This window comes from Muscardinus avellanarius (assembly GCF_963383645.1).
Source record: "Muscardinus avellanarius genome assembly, chromosome: 10".
Lineage (NCBI taxonomy): Eukaryota > Metazoa > Chordata > Mammalia > Rodentia > Gliridae > Muscardinus > Muscardinus avellanarius.
The window spans coordinates 32,383,103-32,403,587 of NC_137796.1; the positions used below are offsets into that span (position 1 = coordinate 32,383,103).

Consider the following 20,485-nt stretch of genomic DNA (forward strand, 5'->3'; position numbering starts at 1 on the left):
TTGTCATTAGGTCTTAGAACTTACCACAAACAGATAGGAACGAATCTGAAATACAGTTCCTCTGCTGGAGCATGGCAACAGGGACCTCTTAGTTTTACGAACATTCTGTTTCTTGAAGTATGTGTAATGGCTTTGCCAAAGAGTTAAAAATCCAGCTCTGGATTCTAAAGAGTGTTGATGGTAAGCACTAAAGGTAGGGGGAAAGGCATTGGGATAAGTAAACATATCCTAAGGATATTGGAAAGTGTCCAATTTCTCACAGAGTGTCCTTTCCTATTTCTAATAGACTCTACTTAATTGGTTAAATTAAGGAAAGGGCTCTATAATCTAGCATGCATTAAATGATGCTGCCAGACAGTTTGTGAAAAGATGGTGTTGATAGCGGAGACTGACCTCAGTGGGAGCCCCGGTCATTAGCTACATCTTGCAGACGGCGCAATAAGGCAGAATGACTTTCTGGGCAAATCCTTTTCGCAGGTGATTCACTTCCATCTTCCAAGAGAATCCCTCTCTTTTTAGTTGGTGTTTCTCCTGTCTGTATCATACTGTTAATTTCTCTCAGTCTCTACAGTAGGGAAAAAATAGAATTAAAAACTTTAAAGTGCTAGCCGGGCGTGGTGGTGCACGCTTGTAATCCCCGCGCTTGGGAGGCTGAGACAGGAGGATCGCGCAGGTTCAAAGCCAGCCTCAGCAACTTAGTGAGACCTGTCTTCAAATAAAATATAAAATGGGTTTGGGAGTATAGCCCGGAGGTAGAAAGCCTCTGGGTTCCACCCCCAGTACTACCAAAAACAAAACAAAACAAAAAAAACTTTAAAGTGCTAATATACATAATTCAGTTTTAAGTCAAAGAATCTCAGATTAGTTTACCTCTAAGAATTTAAACACCTCTACAAAGAGAAAACTAAATGCTCTAACCTTCCAACTTCTCAGCTGGCTGAGACGGATGACTTTTTGGGTAGGGACAGAATATTTCTATTTTTGACAACCTTTTTCTTTTCCTTTTTTCTTTTCTTTTTTTTTTTCAGTACTAGAGATTGAACTCAGGGGCATGCTATCTCTGAGCTATACCTCCAGCCCTGTTTTCTATACTTTATTTTGAAACAGGGTCTCTCTAAATTGCAGAGGGCCTAAGTAGCTGAGGCTGGCTGGGAGCCCGAGATACTCCTGTCTCAGCCTCCCAAGTACTGGGATTACAAAGGTACACCACCATGCCTGTGGATATACATGTTTTTACAAATTTATGGGATTGTTTTTATAGTAGCAGTAGAGCATCACACTGCTATGCCACATGTAATTACTTTTGTAGGTACACACCCACTCTCCTTTTTTAAAAACATAGCCTGACTTTATACAATATTGTGCCCTTTTTGTCAGTGTAGCAGTAGTCATCTTTTTTGCAACCCTGCTCAACCAGGATTTCAGTAGAGAAGTAAGCTTTAATTTCCTAAGGCATCCATTATTAGTAATGAATTAGTAAGTTGTAACAGTTGTAAATAATTATATATTATACTTTGGAGAGCTGAGAAAAGTTATTCAAGTTATTTTCTGCGTGTGTGGTTCAGATGGGGACCCCCGTGGAGACAGGCATTGCCAGAATGCTAGGCAGGCGAGCTCTTTTCAGGGCCGTCAGTACTGATTGATTACTCATTCTCTGGTAGTTTGCTGCTTGTAATTTTTGTTTCATGTGCTCTCTTAATACCTATATAGTATTTTGTAGTATATCTCTATGATAGAATAATCCTCTATTGATATATTTATTTCCTCCCATGTTTACTTAATTATACTACTGTAATTAAATATATAATTCTTGACTAATTCTTTAGCAAGCTGTACCAGTCTGCCAGGTGTGGTGATGCACTCAGTACAAGGGAAGTTGAGACAGGAGGATTGCACGTTCAAGAACAAGCTCAACAACTTAGCAAGACCTTCATCAATTTAGCAAGACCATGATTTCAAATAAAAAATATAAAATAAATAAGTAAAAAATTAAAAGGGCTTGGAGGTAGAATGCCCTTGGGTTTAATACCTGGTACAAAAACAAAGAAACAACAAACAAGTGTCACTAACAGTGAATCTGTCTGAACTGACTTTATGTGATACTTGATTTTCCCCTCCTGGTAATGGCAATGTTATTATAGGTTGGCTATATACCCAACCTACTACTTGCTTTGTAATATTCTCCCTTGGCCTCAGCTATCACCTATTAAGTCATGATGACAAATCTTTTTCTGCCTACCAGTCTGTCACTTATTGAAGGAACTCCCAACACTGTGCTGGGATTTCTTTTGAAATTTCCCCAGGTGATACTACTGTAGAGGCAGGATTGAAAGCACTAATCTGGGTGTTTAACCTTTTTTTAAAAACATAAAATACTGTTTTTTCCCCTTTTCTTTAAGGTTTACATACATTAAGATCTCAACATTTTTTGTTTTTCTTTCTTTTTTTTTTTTTTAGTGGTACTGGGGTTCCTGGAGGCCCTTCTACCTCCGGGCTACACTCCCAGACCTATTTTTACATTTTTATTTGGAAACAGGGTCTCCTAAGCCAGCGCGCGTGGCTGGCTTCGAACCTGCGCGATCCTCCTGTCTCTGCCTCCCAAGTGCGGGGATTACAAGCGTGCGCCACCACGCCCGGCTTTTTATTTTTTTCTACATGTTTGGACAGATACCTAATTGTATAAACACCACAACAGAGACAGAAAACATATCCTGTTCTCCAAAACTTCCCTGCATTCCTCCCTGTAGTCCACCTCTAAGCAACCACTGAGGTTTAGTGTCCCTTCAGTTTTACTTTCTCTGGAAGGACATAGAAATGCAGTCCTGTAATAAGTAGACTGCAGAGGATAGTGTCTTCAGCATTAATGCATTTGGGATTCATATATGTTGTTGAGTGTCTGTGGTTTCTTTTTTTATTGTGAAGTAATAGTTCATTATTTGCTGCACTGCAAGTTTATCCACTAACTAGCTGAAGGATATTTTGGTTGCTTTATATTTTTTTTGGTGATTAGGAATAAAGTTGCCATAACATTCACATTTATGTTCCTGTATAAATCTAAATTTTCATTTCACTTGGGTAAACACATAGAAATGAAATTACTGGTTGTATGGTAAGGGTATTCAACTTTAGCAGAAACTACCAAACTATATTCCAAGGTGGCTATACCATTCTGCATTCTCACCAGTAATACATAAAAGTTCCAATTGCAGCTGGGTGTGGTGGCACATGCTTTAATCTCAGTACTTGGGAGGCTGAGACAGGAGGATCCGGGTTCAAGGCCAGCCTGAGCTACTTAGTGAGGCCCTCCATAACTTCATGAGACCCTGTTTCAAAATAAAGAATAAAATGTAGGGCTGGGAGTGTAGCTCAGAGATAGAATGCCCCTGGGTTCAATCCCCAGCACCACACACAAAAAGTTCCAATTGCTCTACATTAGAACTTGTTATTGTCATTGTATATATTTTAGCCATTCCAAAATGCAGGTAATGGGTAAAGTATATTTAATTAAATCTTTTGCCAACCTTTGGTGATATTTTTTCCCACTAAATTTTGAGAATTTCTTGGATATTGTAGATATATAATCCTTTTATCAGATAGAGATTTGTAAATATTGTCTCTTAAGTCTGGCTTTTTTTCATTCTCTTTTAAAAAGCAGACATTTTTTGTTTTGATAGAATGTAATTTATATTTAATGGATTGTGCTTTTTGATGCATCTGAAAAATCTTTCCATAACATATTCACCAGGATTTTTTCGTTTGAGTTAGCTTTTACATGTGGAACAAGGGTATATATCCATATGGTATATAGATAACCAGTTATGTCACCATCACCTGTTGAAGTAGCTCTCCTTTCTCTAACAAACTGCCTTGGCTTGGTTAAAGATCAGTGGGACGTCGACACGTGGCTGCCTCGATGCTCCACTGATCTTGGCTCACTTTCACAAGAGCACTACACTTGTCTTGATTACCATAGCTTTAAGTCTTGAAATGAGACCTTGTGAATCCTCCAACTTTTTCAAATTTGTTTTGGTTACTGTAGTTCCTTTGCCTTTCCATATACAATTTATACAAATATATATGCTTTGAGTTTAAATTATAGATCAATTGGGAGAAAACTGGTATCCTGTTTTCCCATTCATGAACATATTTGTCTATTTTCTTAGGCTTTATTTTTTAATTTTTATTTTTTTGTGGTACTAGGAATGGAACCCCAGGGGTATTGTACCTCCGAGCTATATATACCCTCAGCCCTGTTTTTTATTCTTATTTTGAAACAGTGGCTCACTGAGCTGCAAAGGGCCTCACTAAGTTAGTAGCTAAGGCTGTCTGTAAACTGCAGTCCTCCTGTCTCAGTCTCCAGAATGCTGGGATTACAAGTGTGCGCCACCACACCTGGGTAGGCTTTAGTTTAAACAACAAGGTTTTGTAGTTTTAGGTCTCACCCCTATTTAATTTAATTAATTAATTTATTTTTTGCAGTACTGGGGATGGAACCCAGGGGCTTTCTACCTCTGAGCTCTACCCTCACTCCTATTTTTTATTCTTTATATTGAAAGATGGTCTCATGGAGTAGCAGAGGACCTCACTATATAGCTGAGGCTGCCCGCGAACTGCGATCCTCCTGTCTCAGCCTTCCCAAATGCTGACTACAAGTGTGTGCCACTACGCACGGCCCTATTTAATTTATTAAAAAATTAAAGTTAGCCGGGCGTGGTAGCACATGCTTGTAATCCCCGTGCTTGGGAGGTGGAGACAGGAGGATCGCAAAGGTTCAAAGCCAGCCACGCTGGCTTAAGAGACCCTGTTTCCAAATAAAAATATAAAAAATAGGTCTGGGAGTGTAGCCCAGAGGTAGAAGGGCTTCCAGGAACCCCAGTACTACCCCCCCTCCAAAAAAAATCAAGTTACTTATGTTGTTAATTTTTTTTACCGCTGATTGTTCATTACTAGCATTTGGAAATACATTTATGCATATTGGTTTTATAACCATCCTAATCTTATTAGTTCCAGTAACTTTTGTAGATTCTTTGTGATTTTTCTATGTACATAATCCAGTCTATATCCCTTCTTTTTTATATGCTTTTATTGGTGCATTATAGTCACATCCTAATGTAAATCATGTTGATAGTGACATACATGCACACAGTTGTATGCCTTCTTTATCTTGCTTTATTACACATGGTCTAGTATACAGTGCTGAATGGGCGAAGTAAGAGTAGGCATCCTTACCTTATTCTAAACCTTAGAAGAAAGGAAAGGCATCCACGTTTCGGTACTGGGATTAAACCCAGGCGCATTCTACCTCTGAGCTACACCCCTGGCCCTTTCTATTTTGAAACAGGCTCTTGCCAGGCTGATGTCAGCATCAAACCAGTCACCATCTTGTTTTGGCCTCCCAAGTACTAGGATTACAGGTGTATACCAGCATGCCCGGCTGGTGCTGTCTTTCACCATTTGGGGTGATGTTATCTCTAACTATTGGCAGATGTTCATTATCAGTTTCTTTCAAGAAGTTTTCAGTTTTTCATAAATGAATGCTAAATTTTGTCAAGTACTGGATTTTGTCAGATGTTCTCCTTTAATGATTAAGATAATTTATCATCCTCGGTTTTTATACTAGACAGTTTCTTTAATAGATACAGGGCTTATTGAAGCTACTTATTCTTGAGTGAGGTTTTTTTTTGAATGAGTTTTATTAGAGCTGAAATATTAGATCACTAATTTAGGACTTTTCGAATATAGATGTTTAGTGTTGATTTCCCTTTTTACATTGCTTTAGCTGTGTCTCACAAATCTGTTTTGGCTTCTCATTTTATTTAGCCCAAAATATTTTCCAGTATCTCTTATAATCTCTTCTTTGACCCATATAGAAATATACGATATGTTTCCAAAAACTAGATTTTCCAGATAGTATTTGTTAATGATTTCCAACTTAATGCCATTGTGTCTGAGAAATAAAAAAAATTATTTGAATTTTCTAAAATTTATTGAGAGGGCTGTATAGCTCAGTGGTAGAACACTTGTCTAGCATGTGGGAGTTCTCTAGCAAGAACGAAAAGTAAAATTCATTGAGATGTCTTATGGCCCATACCATGGTCTGTTTGTAAATGTTCCATGTGCAGATGATGCTGTTGGAGTGATCTATACAGGTCAGTTAGTAATTACATAGGTAATGTTCACATCTTTTATATCCTTACTGATTTCCTCTACCTACTTAATTATTAGTTATGTTGAATCTCTTTCCCCCAGTACTATGTGTGAACACAGGGCCTTGTGTATTTGCAAGACAATACACAGTGTAATGCTCTTCACTGAACTACACTCCAGCCTTGTTTATTTTGAGATAGCGTATCACTAAGTTGTCCAGGCTGACCTTGAACTTTTAAACTCCTGCCTAACCTTCCACGTAGCTGGCATACAGGCATGTGCCATCAGGCCTCTTGACTATGAACTTTTTTCCCACTGTATATCCTCTGTTAGGAAATGAATCTCTTTATCACCTAATCTACTTTCTGTTACTAATAAGAGAACTACTTTAGTTGTCTTGTGTATGTATTGAGGATTGGACTTTGGGGCACTCTACCACTGAGATATACTCCCAGCCCTTTTTATTTTGAGACAAGATCTTACTAAGTTGCCCAAGCTGGCATCAGAATTTGAGATCCTTCTGTCTCAGCCTCCCAAGTACTGGGATTACAGACATGGGCCACCACCATGCCTGGCTTTCAGGTTTAATTAGTGGTAGCGTGGTGTAATGTTTTCCATCCTAAAAAGAAAAAGCCTTTGAGATGTAATTCAAATACTATACATAATTTACCTATGTATACTGTATACAACCCATGACTTTTGATAATATTCCAAGAGTTGTAGCACCATCACAACATTCAATTTTAGGATTCTTGGCTGGGCATGGTGACATATACTTGTAATCCCAGTACTTGGGAGGCTGAAACACAAGGATCACAGGTTCAAGACCAGACTCAGCTACTTAGTGAGACTCTCTGAAACTTAGACCTTGTTTTAAAATAAAAAATAGACCTGGGAGTGTAGCCCAGAGGTAAAGTATCCCTGGGTTCCATCCCCAGTACTGGGGGAAAAAATTAGGATTCTTTTATCACCCTAGAAAGAAACATCTTGCCCATTAGCAGAAACTCTCTATTCTCTCCTAAGCAACCACTAACCTATTTTCTGCATCCACATATTTGCCCATTCTGGACATTCCATAAAACAGAATCAAACAAAACTGGCTTCTTCCATTTAATATAATGTTTTTATGGACTGTCAATATTGATGCTTCAGTACTTCAGTCCCATTGTATGAATATATATTTTATTCATTTGTTACTGGACATTTGGTTGTCATTGTTTTATTTTAAACTACTTGTCTTTACACTTAAAGCAGATTATTTACAAGCAGCATATAGTCTGGTTTTACTTTTTTTGTCCATCCTGAAAATGTCTTTTAATTGCTGTATTTAGACCCACTTACATTTATTTATTTATTTATTTATTTATTTATTTATTTATTTATTTATTTTGCGGGTCTGGGGATGGAACCCAGAGGCATTTGACCTCAGCTACATCCCCTGCCCAATTTTTTATTCTTTATTTTGAAACAGGGTCTCACTAAGTTGCAAAGGGCCTCACTAAGTAGCTGAGGCTGTCCACGAACCGTATCCTCAGGTCACAGCCTCCATCCTGAATGCTGGGATTACAAGCGTGCGCCACCACGCCAGGCTCCCACTTACTTTTCATTGCTATTTGTTTACTATTTTCCCATATATTCTTGCTTTCTTCCTCCTTTTTTGGTATTTTTCTGAATTGAGAGTTATAATTCTAATTTATCTCCTTTGTCTAATACCTGTACTTTTTTTTTTTTCAGTACTAGCGATTGAAATCAGGGGCATTCTATCTCTGAGCTATACCCCCAGCCCTATTTTTCATTCTTTTATTTTGAAACAGAATCTCACTAAGTTGCAGAAGCCCCCCCCTAAGTAGCTGAGGCTGTCAGCGAACCTTTGATCCTCTTGTCTCAGCCTATCAAGTACTGGGATTACAAGCCTGCGCCACACGCCTGGCTAATACCTACATACATTTTTATATTTAGAAAGTCTTTTTTCAGGAGGATTGCAAATTCGAAGACAGCCTCAGCAAGCAGTGAGACTTTAATCAATCTAGCAAGTCCTTGTTTAAAAATAAAAATAAAAATAAAATAGGGCTGGAGATACAGCTTGGAGGTAGAATGTCCCTGGGTTCAGTCCTTAGTGTTTCCCTCCACCCCATCCACACACAAAGTCTTTTCTTACTCTCTGATCAGAAAAGCAGCAATGTATGTTACCTTCTGGTTTTATGATTCCTTTTTTCCATTTAATTTTTCAATCTACTTGGAGTTTATCTGGTTATAGGTTAAGAGTCTAATTTTATAAAAAATAACATTAATTTCCTCCTACTCTGGTTTCCTTTTGGGGATATTATTGCCAATCTTTTTCTAGGTTTCACAATAGTTCAACTGGAAATATCATTGGAATTAGACTAAACTTATGTAATAGGTCATATTTTTAATTATGTGCTTTAGGCCTTTTTTTTTTTTTGGTGCTGAGGGTTGAACCCAGGGTCATTTCTACCTCTGAGCTATACCTCCAGCCCTATTTTTTATTCTTTATTTTGAAACAGAGTCTCACTAAGCAGCTGAGGCTGGCTGCAAACCTGCCATCCTCTTGTCTAAGCCCCCCAAATGCTGGGATTACTGGATAACTAGTGTGCACCACCACTCCTATCTTAGTTAGGCTTTATTTTCAGAAGCATTAGTACGTATTTACTTATTCCATTCTTTAATATTTTCTAATTCAAGTAAATTACTTTTCTATAAGGTAGAATGGCATTCTAAGCCATGTGATACATTTTTTTGTTTTACCCTATTAGCCAAAGATTTTCCATTCTTACTTTTTTTTTTTTTTTTTTTGGTGGTACTGGGGTTCCTGGAAGCCCTTCTACCTCCAGGCCACACTCCCAGACCTATTTTTTATTTCTGGAAACAGGATCTCTTAAACGAGCACCGCTGGCTTCGAACCTGCGCAATCCTCCTGTCTCCGCCTCCCAAGCGCGGGGATTACAAAGCGTGCGCCACCTAGCCCGGCCATTCTTACATTTTCTAAAAGGTTTTTGTTGCTTCTTTTTACATGTTTTTCTCAACTTTTTTTTTTATGTTCCTGGGGATTGAATGGAGGGGTGTCTTACCTCCAAGCTATACCCTTGCCCTTTTTTATTCTTTGATACAGGGCCTCCTTTCTCATCCTCCCAAGTCCTGTACAAGTGTGCATCACCATGCCTAGATTCAACTTTTTATTTAAAAGATTCTAAGCCTACACAAACATTCAAAGAATAGTAAATTGAATTCCCATTATCAGTTGTTAACATTTTACCATATTTGTTCTTGATATATTATGTATTTCCTTGCTGGACCTTTTGGAACTAAGTTGCTGACATTGGAATATTTCACCTCTGAAAACTTTTTTTCTTATGGTACTAGGGATAGAATCCAGGGGCATTATACCTCCCAAGCTATACACCTATAAGCCCAGGCCTATTTTATTTCTTATTTGGAAACAAGGTCTCACTAAGTTGCAGAGGGCCTCACTGAGTTGCTGAGGCTGGCCTGGAACCTCTGATCCTCCTGTCTCAGCCTCCCAAGAACTGGTATTACAAGCAAGCACCACCATGCCTGGCTTACCTCTGAATACTTTAAGCACAGTCTCCTACATAATCCATGATTGTGAATTCCAGAGAAAATCTGAAGTAAATATTACACATTTAAATTTTCCTAGTTGTCCCGATAGCAGTGTTTTCTTATGCAGGAGCCAATCTAATTCATGCATTGTTTTTGGTGGTCATGTTTCTTTATTCTCCTTTACCACTTCTATACCATTCCCCAAATAATCTAGCCTTATTACCTTACGGACGCTGTTTTCTTCCCCTCATCTGCTCCTTCCTGGGTACACTCCCACTTCAGTGATTTTCTAACTTTTTACTAATAGGCCTGCCTTCTTCCCCTACTTTTCAGACCAAGGCAGATGACACCATCTAAGCTTGTGCTCATCTGACCATCTCACTGCACTCTCCAGTTCTTCCCTTACTCAGAGAGTTCAGGGCAGACACTGCCTGTCCCTGAGATAGCAACTCAGTAATCAGTTCAGGGATCCTTATTTTCTGTTTCTAACATAAATTTGGAAAGTAAAATTTTACAAATGAAATAACACAAATCTCCAGATTTACTGCAGGATGTACAAAATGCACAAGTAGGAAGGAGAGAATAAAAATAAACCTCAATCTCTCCCTGTTTCCAACCCTAACACTCTCAGAAATCAATTGAACCAACATAGTTTTTACTCCATTGCTGGCCGCTGTTCCCAGCGCCATCACTCTAGTGAGTGCCCAAACTTACCACACGCTCTATTCTAGCATTCGAAAGCATTTTAAGGTAAATAAAAGCCAGGATTTATGTTAATCTCACCTTTGATGGACTGTTGCTGAAGTAGTAAAAAATCTTTTCTCGAGGAGAAAGCATCGTTTCATTTTTATGTGGGGAGATGTAGACAGGATGGTTTTGAGATAACTGTATTCGGCGAGGGGAGCCTGTTCTTACAAATGGATAGGGAGAGAGTGGAGGAGCATCCATCTGTTTAAAACAATCAGCAGTATTAAGATAAAATTATTTCTAAAGAGGTATTTTATTGAAAGTGATTATTTTTATTATGAGGTATAATAACCAGTAGTTTTACGAATGGTAAACAGTGATATATTAGCAATAACAATCAAACTTGAAGAAAATCACACTAATAACAAACATTTTAAAGTGCTTTAAGTGCACTGTTTTAAGCATTTAAGTGCACTGTTTTAAGCATTTTTAATCCATTATGTTATTTCATCCTCAGAACAACCCTTAAACTAAAAAAACTACTTTTTCCCCATTTTATATATGTGTGTGTGTGTGTGTGTGTGTGTGTGTGTGTGTGTATGTGGAAATGCATAGAGAATGTTAAGTAGCTTGTAAGATCACTACCACTATTAAATACTGAACATTATAAACTCTTGCAGCCATCTCTTGTACTACAGTACTTTGTAGGGAATCCAAATACAACCTTATTCTTAAGTTTTACAAATAACAGAAATCATGTTGGATTGACAGATTACTTCTGTTAAGAGGCTTCCTAGTTTTACTTAAAAATTACTTGTAAATCTAGTTTCTATACGAATAGATCAGACATAAACGATTCCTTACCCCTCTGGAGTAAAAGAAACATGAGAGTCCCTGGGAAACTTACTGCGTTTGCCTGTGAGTACTTCATGGCAAATGCTTTAATCTGTTTTATGTAGACGTTGTTGTAGAACTGAATGAGGTCTCCTCTCTCCTCCTCTTCCATGTCACTGCCGGCCCCTGTGAGGCGGGTAGGCGTGGGGGGGGCACTGCTAGGCTGCGGTACTGGCAAGGTGCTACTTGACCTCATGACAGGACTCGAGTCTCTACTGGCTGTAGTCAGGAGAACAAAAGGGTGTTCAATACTGCTAGTGTAAACTGTGTGGTGGGGGTACTGGGGCACAAGCCCAGGGGCATTCTACCTCTGAGCCCCACCCCTAGCCTTATTTTTATTTTTACTTGGAAACAGGATTTTACAGGTTGCTGAGGGCCTTCACTAAATTACTGAAGCTGGCCTCAAACCTGTGATCCTTCTGTCTCAGCCTCCCAAGTACTTGGATAATAGGTTGGTACACCATGCCAAGACAGAGTGTTTTAAAAAGAAAATTCAGCAGGAAAGAGCTGAACAGCTAATGGCACTAAGTAGGAGGTCTATTCATACCACAGAGCAAAGCTCAGATAGAGTATTAATAACTTTACTCCCATGCCATAACCAGAGCAAGGGCATATTAAGTCATACCACATTTTGTTAGGGCCTAAGCCCTGCACAGGTGCAAGTTAGCAACTAGCGATGGCCTTCCTATAGCACGGCTCCAATTCACAGGCCAGCTCTTTCTGGAAATCAGGCCCGCAGATTCCGACATAAAACTTTCTAGTCCCCCTGGAGAAAAATGTTATGCCCTATGTGCCTCAAAGCTATGTATGGAGTGAAGGACAACTTTGCCATTGGATTTAGAATTTGATTTATTGTTCAAGCAAATCCTTTACCAATGAAACACTTCCTGTAGTAGTTATTTCATTTAGTAATCCTTAGACTTCTAGGCCTAAAAAACAAAAGCTCTTAATTTTGTTTTGCAAGAGTTTATAAAAGCCAGGTTCATGCCTGTAATTCCAGTACTTGGAAGGCTGAGACAGGAGGATTGCAGGTTCTTGGCCAGCTTCTGCTACTTAGTGAGAATCTCCACAACTTAGTGAGACCCTGTTTCAAAATAATAAAAAGCAGGGCTGAGGGTGTATCTAGAAGTAGAATCCCCCCACCCCCGGGTTCAGTTGCCAGTACTGGGAAAAAGAAAAAAAAAAAAAAAAAAAAACTTGCCGGGCTTGGTGCACACTTGTAATCCCCGCGTTTGGGAGGCGGAGACAGGAGGATCGCACACGTTCAAAGCTAGCCTCGCTGGCTTAAGAGACTCTGTTTCCAAATTAAAAAAAATACACACACACACACACACAAATATATATATATATATATATATATATATAAAATAGGTCTCGGAGTGTAGCCCAGAGGTAGAAGGGTTTCCAGGAACCCCAGTACCAAAAAAAAAAATTTTTTTTTTTTTTTTTTTTTTTTTTTTTGAAAAAGGGTGAGCTGGTAACTCATAGGAAGAATGCCCCTGGGTTTAATCCCCAGTACCAAAAAACAGTGTTCATAAAGATCAACTTACTTCTATCTTTGTTTAGTTCTATTGGAGAATTCTGATGACTTCTGCAATCACTGCTGCCAGAATTTCTTCTTCTTTTTGCTTTTATCAAAACACTTCTATATACCTTTAAAGAGACAGTGAGAATGAGACAGAAATGAGTATTTGTTGAACACATCCTAGATGATGTGTTCAAGATATATTATTGTCCTCAGAGGATGTTAAGAAATATAGCCAAGTTCACAGAACTATTTAATAACAGGTCCAAAATTTATATCAGAATCTATCTAGTTTAAAATTTTAAGTACTGCTTTATAATACTTGCAGTAATACCACCAGATCATAAAATCAAGTAATTCTAAATCAGATATAAAGATCTAGCATACTTGACACTGAGATGAATTTTATTAATGGTAAAGGTTTTTTGTTGTTTTGTTTTCTATGGTACTGGGAATTGAACCCAGGGGTGTTCTATTTCTGAGCTACACTCCCTCCATCCCTTTATATTTTGACACAGGGTCTCACTAAGTTACCCAGGTTGCCCTCGAACCTATAATGCTTTTGTCTCAGCTTCCTAAGTACTGGGATTATAGGCATTTGCCACTGCACTGGTTGAGTTTTAAATTTTCATGTTATAACATTATCTTGGTTAAAGGTGCAGTAGTGTTCACTAAGGCAGACTGAAAGAACACAGAAACCAAACAACTTGTTAATTTCTGTCTATCTTGTGGTTCTCTAAGAAATATTTCATATTTTTTCCTTAAAGGAAAAGAGGACTTAACCAAAATGTGAAGTGGTTTGTCAGTGACTAAAGAAGATTAAAGTAGCAGGCTAGAGCGAGGCATGGTGGTGCATGCTTATAATCCCAGTACTTGGAAGGCTGAGATAAAAAGATTGCAGGTTCCCAGGCCAGCCTGGGCAATTTAGCAAGGATCTCAAATAAGAAATAAAATCGGGCTTGGGGTTTAGCTTGGAGGTAGAATGCCTCTGGGTTCAATCCCCAGTGCCACACAAACACACAAAAAAGAGCAGCCTCTTAGCCAGGCATGGTGATGCACACCTGTAGTTCTAGTACTTGGGAGGCTGAGACAGGAAAAACACAGGTTCAAGTCCATCTTCCACAACTTATCAAGATCTTGTTTCAAAATAAAAAATAAGCTGACGAGAGGGAGAGACAGGAGGATTACAGGTTCACAGCCAGCCTTAGCAATATTGTGAGGCCCTCAATTCAGTGAGACCCTATTTCAAATTAAAAATAAAATAGGGCTGGAAGTGTAGCTCAGAAGTAGAATACCCCTGGGTTCAATCTCCAGTACCACAAAATAAATAAGCAAGCAGGCAAGTAGGCAGTCTGTGTGTGGTGATACATACATGTAATCCCAGTACTTAGGAGGCTAAAACAGGAGGGTTACAGGTTCAAGGGCAGCCTCAGCAACTTAGTAATGCCCTCAGCTATTTAGTGAGACTATTTCAAAATAAAAATAAAATAGGGCTGGGAGGGTAGCCCAAAAGTAGAATGCTGCTGAGTTCAATCTCTGGTACTGCAAAAAAAATAAAATGAAATAAAAAAAAACCAAACATTTTTTTTTAAAACTAAAAGAGGTTGGGGTTATAGCTCAAAGGAGGAATGCCTTTGGGTTCAACCCCCAATATCACACACATACACACAGAAGTAGCAGCCTCTTTTAGAGTCTTAGCTTTTTTATCCTGAAAAAAAGGCCACAGAATCAAATATGGCTGAACTTTTGTATTCATCACAGACTTTAGGTTTTACTTTCAGCCCTGAGAGATGACATTGTTACCTGGCTCCGGGCCTGTGGCTGAGTCCTATAACAACGCATGATATTTTGGAAGGACTTATCTTCTTTTGTGACCTGACAAAGAGAGTATTCAGAGATCAGTTTCTGTCATAATAGATTAAGGAGCTTGGTGAACCTGCTGTCTACCAAAAGTGTTAGGGCATACAGCAAATGAAGAAACATCTTTACAAGAAAATCTAACATTTGTAAAAAGAGAAGGAATGTGGTGTGTGAATCAAGACCTGGAGTAGGAAAGCACAGTAACTACAGGAGGGAGACAGTTTAGGATTATCAAGCAGGAAAGAATTAAACTCGATTACAGAGATTGTGTGATCTAAAAAACAGAGAATATGAAGAAAAATAAAAGACTGTCAGAGAACTGTGGCACACCATTAGGCAGGCCAGCATCCATGCAATGATGTACCACGGGCAGAGGGAGAGAAGAAGAAAAAGAATTCAGAGAACGAGACTGAAAGCTTCCCAATTTATTTTAAAACATTAATATACATGTCTAGGAACCTCAACTAATCCATGTCAGATAAATTCAAAGAGACTCATACCCAGATATATCAGTAAAAATTCTGAAAGCCAAAGAAAGAAAATCTTGAAAACATCAAGAAAAAAGAAATTATTTCATTTTATAGGGAAACCTCAATAAAATAATGGAAACTATACAGGCTAAGATAGTGGCCGGGCGTGGTGGCGCACACTTGTAATCCCCGCGCTTGGGAGGCAGAGACAGGAGGATCATGCAGGTTCGAAGCCAGACACGCTGGCTTAAGAGACCTGGTTTCCAAAGATAAAATAGGTCTGGGAGTGTAGCCCGGAGGTAGAAGGGCTTCCAAAAACCCCAGTACCACCAAAAAAAAAAAAAAAAAAAAAAAAAAGAGAGAGATACTGGGATAATATATTCATAGTAGTCAAGGAAAAAAAAAAAAGGAGAATCCTGTATATAGCAAAGATAAATTTCAAAAATGAGAGTGAGTTGCCTGCAATCTCAGTACTTTGGAGGCTGAGACAGAAGAATCATAAGTGCAAGGCTAGTGCACAGTAACTTAGTGGGATCCTGTTTCAAAATAAAAAATGAAAAGGGCTGGGGGTGAAGCTCAGAGGTAAAACACCCCTGGGTTCAATCCCCAGTACCACCCAAATGAGTGAAACATGTCCTCAGACAGGCAAACACAAAATTTGCTACTAGAAGACACCCCTTACCAAAAATACTACAGAAAGTTTTTCAAGTTAAAAAAAAGTATCCACAGACAGTAATGCAAATACACATGGAAAAGGCCAAAAGCAATGGTAACAACATTAATTCTAAAGACAGTAAAATACCTATTTTTCTTCATGCCTGATTAAAAGCAGTTGTATAAAGCTGTGTATATGACATATTGATGGAACTATAGCATATAGAACTGTAACCAATAATAGTACCAGTAATAGTTCAAAGATGGCAGGAACAAAGCTCTGTTGGGAAAAGGGATGATTACAAATGGCAACTTGAATCCACAGGGAATACCAAGAAAAATAAGTACATTCCTTTCTCCTCTTGGCTGTGTCATGGTGGCACATGCCTGTAATCCCAGTACTTGGGAGGCTAAGACAGGAAGATTGCAAGTTTAAGGTCAGTTTCAGCAATAGCAAGACTCTTCAGCAACCTAGCAAGACCATGTTTCAAAATAAAAAGGGCTAAGGTGTAACCTGGAGGTAGAATGCCTTTGGGGTCAATCCCCAATATCACAAATAAATTTTTAAAAAAGTCATACAATTATATTTAATAATAAGGTATTGGATTTTTAGTATTTATGGATGTAATACATATATAACAATATCACCATGGAAAAGGATAAGCGGAAACAGAGTAGCAAATCTGTATCTATGGAATTAAGTTTGCATGAACCAGGCAAGGTGGCACACATTTGCAGTCTCAGCACTTGGGAGGCTGAGACAGGAGGACTGCAGGCTTAAGGACAGCCTAGACAAGTAGTGAGACTCATCAACCTAATAAGAAACCTGTTTCAAAATCAAATAGGGCTGAGGGTATAGCTTGGAGGTAGAATGCCCCTGGGTTTAATTCCCATTACCAAAAAAAGACTATGAATTAAGATATAATTATGTGTATATGTGTATTAATATGTATGTACATATTGTAAGCCTTAGAGTAGTAAGCCAACCAAGACAAAAAATATATTTAGTGGAAAAATTTCTTACTAAAATTTAAATTCTACATTAGAAAATATTCATCTAGCCGGGCGTGGTGGTGCACGCTTGTAATCCCTGGGCTTGGGAGTCTGAGACAGGAGGATCGCACAGGTTCGAAGCCAGCCTCAGCTATTAGTGAGGCTCTCAGCAACTTAGTGAGACCCTGTTTCCAAATAAAATATAAAAAAGGTCTGGGAGTATAGCCGGAGGTAGAAAGCCTCTGGGTTCCACCCCCAGTACCACCAAAAAAAAAAAAATATATATATATATATATATATATATATATATATATATATATTCATCTAATACAAAATAAAGCAATAAAGGAGAAAAAAAGGAACAAATAGAAAAACTGCCATATATGAAACATTTAGAGAACAAGTAAAATAGCAGATGTCAATTCAATTATATTGATATTTATAGTATTAAATATGAAAGGATTAAGTAACACAATCAAAAGGTAGAGATTGTCAGACTAGATAAAAAGATACAACTATATTCTGTCTACAGGAGATAATTTAGGTTTAATACAAAATACAAGTGTTTTAAAGTAAAAGACAGAAAAGATGTACTGGTAGATAGGAGCCACAAGAAAGTTAGGTGACTACACAAATACACTGAAATAGATTGTAGGAAAAAAGTTACTAAAGAAGGATATTTCGTAAATAAAAAGATTAATACATCAGGAAGCTATAATAGGAAGCAATAAATAAAAGTGCTCCTAATAATAGGGCATCAAGGCAGACGAACCAGGACTGACAGACATGAACAGGAAAACAGACAATTCAATACTACCACTTTAATACAACAATGGACAATAGATTCCAATACTTTGAATAATGGACAGTGAAGACTTATCTGGGTGTGTTGGCACACACCTGTGATCCTAGTATTTGGGAGGCTGAGACAGGAGGATCACAGGTTCTCACTACTAGCCTCAGCAATTTAGTGAGGCCCTTGGCAACTTAGTGAGACCCTGCTTCAAAATAAAAAATAAAATAGGGCTGAGGGTGTGGCTCCAAGGTAGAATGCCCCTGGGTTTAATACCCAGGACCACAAGAATAAATATATAAGTGAAAAATAAATAAGAAAGAAACTAGATTTTAGCAACACAATAAAACAACTAGACCTAACAGACATCTATGGAACACTCCACTCTCAAGGCAACAGAATACATTCTTCTCAGACATATGATGAACTTCTCCCAGATAGACCATATGCTAGGCTATAAAACAATCTTGAAAACTTCAAAGGAATAAAATAATGCAAAGTTAGTTTTTTTCAAGTTACAAGGAAATGAAACTAGAAATTAGTAATGAAAAAAAATCCAGGAAACACAAAATAATGGAAAGTACCATACTCCTAGATAACAAATGAACCAAATAGAAATCAGTAGCAAAATTCAGAAATTCTTTGAAATGAATATGCAACATCCCAAAACTTATGAGATGCAGCTCATGGAGTACTTAAATTTATAGTTGATGTGCACGTGTGCATGCGCGCGCGCACACACACACACACCAAAACCAACAGATATTAAGGCTGGGTGCAATGTTGCATGCCTGCTTGTAATCCTAGTATTTGAGAGGCTGAGACAAGAAGGCTGCAGTTTTGAGGCTTGGCCTCAGCAACTTAAGTGAGATCTTGTTCCAAAATAAAAAATAAAATAGAGCTGGGAGTATAGCTCAGTGGAAGAACCCTGCTCTGCTGAGTCTCCCCTACACGATATTAAGATATCTGAAAAGATACTAAATCAATTACCTAGCCATCTTAAGACACTTAAAAAAAAAAAAAGAAAAAAAACTAAGTTCCAAATAAATAGGAAATGATAAACTTTAGAGTGTGGATTAATGAAATAGAGAAAATAAGCCAAATAACTAGTTTTTTTTTTTTTTTTTTTTGAAACAGGGTCTCTTAAGCCAGCAAGGCTGGCTTTGAACCTGTGCAATCCTCCTGTTTCCACCTCCCAACCATGGGGATTACAAGCATGCGCCACCACACCTGGCTAACTAGTTCTTTTAAAAAATCAAAACTTTAGCCTGGCCAAGAAAATTAAGGAAGAAATCTCAAACACTACAATCATTTTTTTTCCCCTGTACTGGGGGATGAAACCCAGAAACATTCTACCTCTGCACTACACCCCCAGCCCTATTTTTTATTCTTTATTTTGAAACAGGGTCTCACTGAGTTGCAAAGGGCCTCACTAAGCAGCTGAGACTGTCTGCAAACCGCGACCCTCAGGCCTCCCAAATGCTGGGATTACAAGCGTGCACCACCACGGTCGGCTTACAATCAAATTATAAAAAGGGCTGTTGAGTATGTTGGCATATGCTTGTAATCTTACTTTGGGAGTTTGAGACAGCAATGGATTGCAGGTTTGAGAAACTTAGTAAGTTTCAGAAACTTATTAAGACACCATTTCAAAATAAAAAAATAATCCAGAGCCGGGTGTGGTGGCACACGCTTATAATCCTAGTACTTAGAAGGCTGAAACAGGAGGTTTGCAGGTTCGCAGCAGCCTCAGCTACTTAGTGAGGCCTCCATAACTTAGTGAGACCCTGTTTCAAAATAAAGAATAAAAAATAGGGCTGGGGGTGTAGCTCAGAGGTAGAATGCCTCTGGGTTCAATCTCCAGTACTGCAAACATACAATTTAGGACCTTATTAACTGACCTCAAATGTAAAAAGGACCAAAAAGAGGCTGGTGATTTAATAGCGCTTTTGTCCAACATGTACAATGCCCTAGGTTCAACCCCCAGCACTGAAAATAAATAAATGAACTGGAGGGAGTATTATGACTGGTTATATGCCAACAAATCAGATAGCTCACAGGAAACAAACTCTTAAAAAGATACATACTGCCGGGTGTGGTGGCGCACACTTGTAATCCCCGCGCTTGGGAGGCGGAGACAGGAGGATCACACAAGTTCGAAGCCAGCCGTGCTGGCTTAAGAGACCCTGTTTCCAAATAAAAGTATAAAAACTAGGTCTGGGAGTGTAGAAGGGGTTCCAGAAACCCCAATACCACCAAAAAAAAAAAAAATGATATATACTACCTAAACCTGATTCTAGAAGAAACAGGGCATGGTGATGCATGGCTATAAACAGGGTGGGTGGTGCACACTTGTAATCCTAGTACTTGGGAGGCTGAGACAGGAGAATGGCAGGTTTGCGGCCAGCCTCAACTACTTTGTGAGGCCCTCCACAACTTAGTGAGACCCTGTTTCACAATAAAGAATAAAAAATAGGGTGGGGGGTAGCTCGGAGGTAGAATTCCTCTGGGTTTAATTCCCAGTTCAAAATAATAAAAATAAAAAGCCTTTAAGAAGAAAGAAAGACCGAATCATTCATCAAAAAGTTACCCACAAAGAAAAGTCTACAGTGGCTTCACTGATCAATTATATCAACTAAAAAAAAAAAAAAATACCAAGCCAGGCATGGTGGCACACTCATATGACCCCAGCATTCGGGAGGCTGAGACAGGAGGATTGGAGTTCTCAGAAGACAACCTTAGCTACTTAGTGAGGCCCTCCATAACTCAGTGAGACCCTGTTTCAAAATAAAGAATAAAAAAAAATAGGGCTGGAGGTTTAGCTCGGAGGTAGAATGCCCCTGTGTTCCATCCCCAGTACCATAATAATAATTATTATAATAA

The 20,485-nt window shown here is 38.5% G+C and overlaps 1 protein-coding gene across 5 annotated transcripts in view; it reads right to left on the reverse strand.

Moving 5' to 3' along the window:
• Positions 1–394: 394 nt before the first annotated feature.
• The window catches only part of RBL2 (RB transcriptional corepressor like 2), a gene marked incomplete at both ends in the record, with an annotated part of 78,120 nt that continues 58,029 nt past the window's right edge, over positions 395–20,485 (reverse strand). For 2 of the 5 annotated variants that reach the window (XM_080702517.1, XM_080702514.1), the window contains 5 exons: positions 395–565; positions 10,510–10,674; positions 11,321–11,526; positions 12,858–12,960; positions 14,636–14,707. In XM_080702517.1, the coding sequence (XP_080558643.1) occupies positions 395–565; positions 10,510–10,674; positions 11,321–11,526; positions 12,858–12,960; positions 14,636–14,707 (717 nt within the window). The remainder of the gene's footprint in view (positions 566–10,509; positions 10,675–11,320; positions 11,527–12,857; positions 12,961–14,635; positions 14,708–20,485) is intronic. The other 3 variants (XM_080702518.1, XM_080702515.1, XM_080702516.1) reach the window with 2 other exon arrangements.